The sequence below is a fragment of the Phocoena sinus genome, chromosome 7 (assembly GCF_008692025.1).
Source record: "Phocoena sinus isolate mPhoSin1 chromosome 7, mPhoSin1.pri, whole genome shotgun sequence".
In the NCBI taxonomy this organism is placed as follows: Eukaryota; Metazoa; Chordata; class Mammalia; order Artiodactyla; family Phocoenidae; genus Phocoena; species Phocoena sinus.
Genome location: NC_045769.1, coordinates 100870583 through 100879409, shown reverse-complemented (window position 1 = coordinate 100879409; position 8827 = coordinate 100870583). Strand labels below are relative to the sequence as shown.

Genomic DNA, 8827 nt, shown 5'->3' with positions numbered 1-8827 from the left:
TGTGTATAGGCTGGGCTACTATGAAGTAATTGTATCAATTACACTAGGCTATCATAAAGAAATTATACTGCTCCTGCTTCATTATCCATGCATGTATCGTTATACCTGTAAATAAATGTGAATTTTTTTCACATTATGTTTCCATTTTTGATGTCTAGTGTTAGTACTGTGTATAATATCTATAGTGTTTCGTATCATATCAGATAATATTGCTGTAGGTACTGATAGACCTCATCTTGTAGATAGACCACACAAACTTACAGTATGGATAAATATAGTACAGCACTGTAAATATAGTTAATCTTCCTTATGATTTTCTTAACATTTTCTCTCTTCTAGTTTATTGTAAAACTACAGTATGTAATATATGTAACATGCAAAATATGTGTTAATCTGCTATTTACATTATTGGTAAGGATTCCAGTTAAGAGTAGGCTAAAATTTTGAAGTGTATTGGTATTAATTAAGAGGTACAAACTATTACGTATAAAATAAGCTATAAGCATATACTGTACAACACAGGGAATATACTCAATATTTTATAATAACGATAAATGGAGTTTAACCTTTAAAAATGGTGAATCACTATTATTGTACCCTTGTAACTTACGTAATATCATACAGCTACTATACTTCAATTAAAAAAAAAAAGATGATGGGGGAGGGGCGAGGGCTGCCCGAGAACCATCAGTCTGTGGGAACGACATCAGGGAAGGTTTTAAAGTGCCTTTTTGTTCTTGTAAAAGAGGAAAATTTGGAAAGACTGAAAGAATACATTTTATATGTGGACTTTTACAAATAAAAATGTCTATTATAATGGAAAAAAAATTTTTTAAAAACCTCAACGTGACATTGAAGCAATGAGATAGAGCAAAATGCTTAGAGGAAAATTCTCAGCATTAAAACCAAATAAAAATGAATGACAAATGCTCAATTCAAGAGTCAGAGAAAAATAATAAAGTTCACAGAAATAAAATATAAGAAATAATAAAATAAACGGATACATTATTGAGGTAGAAAACAGAAAAACAATAGAAGAAATAAATAATACAAATATCCTTTCTTGAAGAGGGGAGAAAAAACATATAGATAATATAATTTAAAATTACAAAAAAAAATCAGAAAGGATAAAATTATTGTTCAAAATTATGGAAAGTAAAAGCAAAACAACAAAAATATAAAAGCTACTGTGATCAAATCTATTCAATGAAATTTTAAGTCCTAGATGAAATAGAAAAATTTTAAAAACACAGGTTATAAAAATTTGACTTCAATTAGAGACAGAAAATCTAGAGAACAGTGACAATAAATAGAATAAAGAAACCCCTCTCCTCCCCCACCAATAAAAAGCCAAAATAAAGTGGATGTCTCAGATGTTTGCTCAAGGAATTCCTAAAAAACTTTTAAAGATCAGTGTTGTCAGAGTAAACTATTCCAGAACATAGAAACATAAAGAAAAATATCTACAATGTCTTTATGAAACAAGCATACCCTTGATTTAAAAACCAGAAAAATCACACCCAGGAAAGAAAACTATATACTAATCTCACTTTTAAATATCAATACAAAAATATTAGTAAGAAGAATTTGATATTACATCTGAAAATGGCACAGTGTTATTCCAGTGTTTCAAGAGTGTTCAACATTAGAAAATCTAGTCACGTAGTTCATCATATTAAAATATCTACAAAAGAAAGAAAAACTCGATCCTCTCCATAGATGCCATGGGGTTATTTGACAAAATTCAACCCTCACACATGCTAAACAGCACTTGATAAAATAGATATAGAAATAAATATATAATAATAAATAATATAGAAAATATATAAATAAATAAATAATATATAAAATATATTATATAAATAATATATAAAATATATTTATATATATATAAAATAAATAAATATAGAAAAGAAACTAGTCATTACCGAGGAAGGGGGAGGGGCAATATAGGGGTGGGAGAGTGGGGGCCCACAATCTATTGGGTGTAACACAGGATCAAGGACATATTGTACAATACAGGGAATGTAGCCAATATTTTGTAATAACTGTAAATAAAAAGTAACTTTAAAATGGTACAAAAAATTTTCTAAAAATTCTTTTTTAGTCTAAAAGAAAGAAAAGTGTCTATGAATGGGGAGACCCTGTTCGTTACCTGTGTTTCCTCATCAGGACTTTTATTTTCCCATTGGAATATGCCTTAGGTAATCCATCAATCAGGAGAATCAATGGTGTGACGAGCAATTCTGGCCATACGGAGATAATCAAGCCCTCATAAATCCTGTTAGAATAAATAAAGCCTGAAAAATGGGTTTGTTAGCACAGCAATCAAATTTCAAAACTGCCTGCCTGCGGGAGACAATGTGTCGCTGATGAGCAGAAGGGAAAAGAGAAAATGTTGGCTAGGGAAGGTGTACTAACTCTTAGAAGGGGAGCAGATGTTCAGGGTCTTTCCAAGACACCTTCAAAAGAAGGGTCTGTGTAAACACCCAGCCTCGTCGTTCAATGCCTTAGCTATGCCTCTAGCTGAAATGCCAGGACTAAGGATCCTGTTGCCATTAGTAGGGTGTTCTTACCTCTTCTGGGCCGTACATTGGGCACTTATCTTTCATCTGTTCTACTACCATTCTTACTTGTTGCACCCTCATGAAAGAGACTGCAATCTCAGATATAGAACTTCCCAGCCTCTCATATCTAAGATGGGGACTTGCAACCAAAGGCTGGACAATGGAACTTGAGGGAATTACCTTTCCTTATTAAAAGCAATAGTCACTCTTTGCCTATCTATCCTTGGACATTGCTGTGGAAGAACGTATTGTCTGAGGCAGCTGCAACCAATAGAGCAGACAAGCAGCACACTGAAGCTGGAGAAGGGAAAGGGTGGGGGGAGACTGGAATTTGATTTCTTTCTTGATCTGTTAAATGGCCCTTAGAGACACCCAACTTTAGCTCTCTTGTGATGTAGTCAGTAAGGTTTCTTGTCATTTAAGGCAATTCACTTGGGGATATTGTTAACATTTGGATTCTGATTCAGGAAGGCCGGGGAGGTGCCTGAGAGTCTGCATTTCTAACAGACACTCAGGTGATGTCCAAGCTGCTTCTATATCGAGTCACCAGTATTTAGGCAACTTTTAAGCTTGTATTCAGTTACTTGAAGCCACGTGCATACTAAATGGCAACACTGAATAGAGAGGGACTTGAATCCAATCTAAAGCTATATATGACAAAACTTAGGGACTCACCAGCTAAAAAATGCGTAGACAGGATTATGGATTGTGAGAGCTTTGAGGTCATCATGGTCTGTATTTAAATCCTGGTTCTGTCATTTACACACTGTGTGACCCTATTGGAAAATTATGTAACCTCTGTGAATCTTGGTTTCTTCAGAGAACAGTGCCATCTGTCTCACATGGTTGGTTTGAAGATTAGTTGAGATTATGTAATGAAAAGCCTAGGTCTTGAACAGATGTGAGTTTTCTATGATGTTATTGGTGGTACGGAATTCTGTATTGTCAAGCTTCACTCATGCCAAAGATTGCTTAGTTAAACTGGTGCTAAGCCTGGTAGAAATACACAGATTGTGGCAGTCAGCACAGAGACTTTCCTTGTAACCAAGCTGCTGTATCAAAATCCTGTGACTCCTGTATCAGGCTATGTTAAACTTAATTGGAATTTTTAAAAAGTAATCAAAATTGTCCTTTTATATGACTTGTTTCTTCTTTAAAAACCTGTCTGCACTGTCTTTGATGAAAGAGAAAATTTTTAAATTCACAAACTCTCCCCCAGGATTGCTGGAATATTGTCAAATGAAATGAAAATATTGTTAGCAGATCAGATCAGTGGTAAGCAAAATCTATTGCCTGTAGTGATAGGAGGGTGGAAGATAATGCATTTTTCTTCAGTCAGATTGCAAATAGGATGGTGGACACCAGCTATGACTCTAAATGTTGCAAAGTGCTTTCTGGATTTGCGGTGTTTGATGACCAGATGAGGTCTTCATGTTTTCATGTTTATAAGCCTGGGTGCTTTGATCAACATAATGCTTTGGATACCTCCTGGAGTGATTTTGGAATGTTCTAGGCCTGATACCAGAGCAAGGGAATTTAGTTACAACGTCTCAGGCCTATAGTTATGATCTTCTGAGCAAGGGTTTCCATGGATAGGAATAACCTTACATATCTCCAACAGAAAAAGAAAACATGTTTTAATATTACATACATCCTCTTGACATTAGGGAATCCATGTGACTTCAAACATGGTAACAGTTGTGCACTGGGCTATCATTTACCTTTTAGTATTTTTGCTATCAAATTATTCTCAAAAATATCTGTAACTATATGTTTAAAAATTCAGAATCCATTCTCAGTTGAGGTGAATGTGGGTTAAAACTTTCCTCATTTCTGGAGTACTGAAGAGCGGAATGGGTTCCTAAGTTGGCTGGAGCTGGGTTTTGGGCTATTTACTCATTAATTATGTAAATCTGCCAAGTTACATACTTATCTGAGACTCAATTTCTTTATCTGTAAAATGGGAATCATAACAGCTATTTCAGGGGATGTTGAAAAGATTCAGTTTGATAATCAATATAAAGCACTTACTACATGCTTGGCACTTAGTAAAGATCCAATAACTTTTTGGTAGAAACAGCTTCAAACCTGAAAGGAAACCACCTCTTTATTCTCATTTTATTTCTTCATCCTATAATACTCACAATGATAAGCTCTTGTGGGAAGAAAGGGTTTCCTCAGAAAGTAAAACCTGAGATGACAGTTGGTACACGGGTAACTCATTTTGGGAAGTGATTCTAGGAAATAGGACTGAGAAGCCTGAAACGGGGAAGAGAGGCACAGAAGGACACGCAGATGTGACAGCTGAGTTTCATGGGGCCTTCTAAGAACCACGTATAATAGAATGTCTGAGGGGAGAAAAAGGGGAACATATAGTCACTTGCTCCTGTTTTCCATTAATTGGGTTGCAATGGGGGCATTAACATTGTCATATGGGTCTGCAGTATGTAAGTGGTGAGACTGTTGGTTCTAGTAGAGACACAACATTAGCAGCAGAGAATTCCCAGAAGAGAAAGTGAGAGAGAGCCCAGCTGAGGTGTCACAGTTTATTTACACAATGCTGGTTGCTGTAGGATGTGCAGGTGATCAAACCATGTGAGGAAGGACACAAATGGTATTTCACACATGATTCTTGACAGCAGCCATGTGTCCTCAGTGACCCTTGAGATTTGGAGGTAATTCAGTCCCAGGTACCTCTGTTTCAAAACACACCCTTTGAGGACAATGGCTTAAGTAATCCTCTTTATAGTAAAGACCAAAGTTTCTCACCTTGTTCTAGTAGGTCTACAACTGGTATCTACAAGACCCTCAATGGTGATTTCTATGCTAAATATCCAATCAAAAAGGACACATTGGGCTTCCCTGGTGGCGCAGTGGTTGAGGGTCCGCCTGCCGATGCAGAGGACGCGGGTTTGTGCCCCGGTCCGGGAAGATCCCACATGCCATGGAGCGGCTGGGCCCGTGAGCCATGGCCGCTGAGCCTGAGCGTCCGGAGCCTGTGCTCCGCAACGGGAGAGGACACAGCAGTGAGAGGCCCGCGTACTGCAAAAAAAAAAAAAAAAAAAAAAAAAAAAAAAAGACACATTTTCCAGGTGAGCTGAGATTCATGTTTTGAAGTGAGTCCTCCGCCCTAAGTTCTGTCAGGAAACTCTAACAATACACAGTCTCCTTAGCCCCAAGTGTTGACTTAGACCTCAGTGGAGGCAATTAAAGTGAAAAACTGCTTTCCCCTTTTAAAATAGTTTCAAAATATTATGTGGTTATCTCTGTGGATGATTTAATACTGCTTACCTTTTTTTATTATGGAATTTTTAGTTTATGTTGTCTTTTTTTTTTTTTTTTTAACTTTAAGGGGGAAATAACACTTGGAAAACTTCCTCCTGGAAATAACACTTGTAAAGTTCTAGGAAACTCTTAGAATGTATAAACACATATGAAATTGTGAGGTTATGACCAAAGGCAAATGTATTAAGGACAAAATCCAGCTACACGATTCCTTTAATAATTGGTGTGTGTGTGTTTTGGTGAGCATCCCCCTTATCCAAAATAGCCCAATTATTAAAACTCAGATAATCACAGAGATAAAAATTTTCCACCTTCCTACTAATCAGTAGTTTTCAATTAATATCTATTTAGCCTTAAAGGTGAAAGTGGGTTCCAGACAAATGTCTTTCACATTAGAAGCTGTATTAAATTAATTGAAAAGTAAACATTGATAATAGTAATAAAACAAGAGAAATGATGAACAGTAAAAGGTAAATACTTTTTAAATGTTACTCAGACAATCAATAAAACCACATCTTTCAGTGAACATAATAATTATTTGCATCATAAAAAACTCTAGTTGTTGAAATTTAAAATATTGATTAAAAAGCTTCATTTGGACTTCAGCCTAAAAAGAAATTTCCATCTTAATAAAATAGGCAAAACTTTCCTTTTAAACATGACACTTATTTTTTTTTAAAAGTGTTTACTATCCTTGAAAAAGACTTGAAATGGGTCTTTCAGAAAAGAGCTTTTCCCATTTTAAATTGAATCCAACAGAGCAGTGAAGATGCAATTCCAAAGAACCCGGAAGAAAAGCAGAATACCCAAAAAACGATTTATGTGTTTCTAAAAACCCTGATTTGGGGTTGATGCTTTCACAAAACAAGAGGGTTACTGAGCAATTCCGTGACATTTTAAAGTTTCCTCCTGGTGTTCTGATGTTATGATAATCCAGCCTGTCCTAAGGAATTTTTAAAACCACGAAAACACAGTCCACTGCCTAGCTTTAACTGAACTTCTGAGCTTGACTTTTGGACATCTCTTCTGGAAGATACCTCAAGTGAAGTGAGAAGATACTCTTTGACTTTAGTCACCAAAGTTAATATTCTCATGACCTAAATTGACTTCATACAGTCAAGTTTATTTTACACTCTCAGTTACTCACTACTGCAAGTCAACACAGCACAGAAATTAAGGCATTTTTTGCCTTAAAGAGTACACACTGCTGTTCATGAACTTTTTGGCCAATGAATAAAAAGTATTTCATTTCTAAATCTCACCAGAAGGATTTAAATTAAATAGTAACAGATGAATTGGACAGGCACGGAATACTAAATAGGAACTAGCAAATGAAATAATCCAGCTCTTTGCTTTTACCATGAAAATGAGAGTTGATTCTTCATTGAGAGAAGTAAAAGGACTCAGTGTTTTAAAAAAGCTTTCTCCACCAAAAGAGCAAAATAGCACTCAGTGGCATTGCAGTGTTAACAAAATTTCTTTATCAGAAACTATAATTTAATATTTAAGTACCTAATTTACATGTGACAAGGTATCATATTCAAAAAATTAAATTGCAACTAGAAAACTATTAACCACTAAAAACAATACCAAACACAACCCAAACATTTATAGGAAAACAATAGCTAGAATTTGAATTGGAAAAAAAAGTTTCATCATATTTGGCTCATTAAACAAAGCATCCATTACAGACTGTAAAAGAGTGTTTCTTCTAATTCATCAAAAGTTTATCCTTTGTAGCATGAATACATGTAAAGATAGATTTATTGACTTCATATGCACACGTATGTATACATATATTGTGAGACATACCTCATGTGTTGATTTAAAGATATCGTATCTACTGATAACTGGTTGAACTTTGGAAGGTGCTGAAACCCACATTTCTACATGACCTGTGACTCATTTAAAAATGTCTTTTTATAAACAGAAATTACATAAAATACTCTGGTTTTTATTAACTGAATCTTAAGCATAATAATAGACAATGAAGGAATTGCACTTATTTTAAAGGTACAGTAAAGTGTTAGATTGCAGCTCAGACATCAAAGATCAGGGACTGTAGTACTGATAAGTTGTGCATTATATGCAAAGATGACGGTGGCCACTGAAATTAAAATGAGAGCAACTAATTACAGAACCAATAGGGGGATAACAGAAGAAAACATGCACTACTCCTACTTTAATGCAAAACTAATTTCTCCCAGGAAACCAACCCTTTGACCTTTCTTACACAAAGAAACAGGTTCTGCACCCTTGGTAACACAGTAGACATGGACTTCTGTATTCAAATTCTAGTTCATTGTCTCTGAGTGTGCTGTTCCAGCATCATCTCCTTAAGCTGCCCTTGAAATTCTGGAGCATCTACAATATTACAGTCTCTTGGTTAGGTTTCATTGAGCCTCAATATCCCCTTCAGTTCTATATAAATAGGGTCCTTTATTCATCTTCTTCTGGTTCCTGTGGTAATATGGGTATTTCTTCCTTTAAACAATCACTGAAGAATCTGAGGATTGTGCTGTAGAGATGATATTTGCTCTTCTCAGATACGTCATGGCCTTCATCTGGGTAGACCTAAGATATTGAAGGGAAAGGAGATTTAAAGTTATCAAAGCAAGTCTTCTTCCTCAGAACTCATTACTTTAGCCCCATGGCAACGGAACTTGGGAAGATAATATCTGACCAAAATCTCATGTAACTCAACTCTGAGTTGTTCATGCTAAACTTTCCTTTTTTATTATAATCATATCAAAATCAACATTTGAGACAAAATGCAATTTTATGCATTTATATTGGGATTTGTTGGCCAGAAAGTTAGAGCTTTCTACGTTCACGTTGAACAAGGTGGCATTGACATCACCTTAACTAAATTTTAGATAGTTTTGTAAGTTCTTTCTCTGCCCCTTTGAAATGTATGTAAATCTTCTTTTGGACTCTTGCCAGTTTTACAACCCAGGAAATTTCTTTCTCAAGGA

At 35.4% G+C, this 8827-nt stretch overlaps 1 protein-coding gene across 9 annotated transcripts in view; it reads right to left on the bottom strand.

Annotated features, from left to right (window-relative positions):
* Positions 1-5638: 5638 nt before the first annotated feature.
* Positions 5639-8827, bottom strand: part of DPP10 (dipeptidyl peptidase like 10) — a 1311492-nt gene continuing 1308303 nt past the window's right edge. For 8 of the 9 annotated variants that reach the window (XM_032638357.1, XM_032638358.1, XM_032638361.1 and 5 more), the window contains one exon: positions 5639-8426. In XM_032638357.1, the coding sequence (XP_032494248.1) occupies positions 8292-8426 (135 nt within the window). In that variant the 3' untranslated portion in view covers positions 5639-8291. The remainder of the gene's footprint in view (positions 8427-8827) is intronic. The other variant, XM_032638356.1, reaches the window with a different exon arrangement.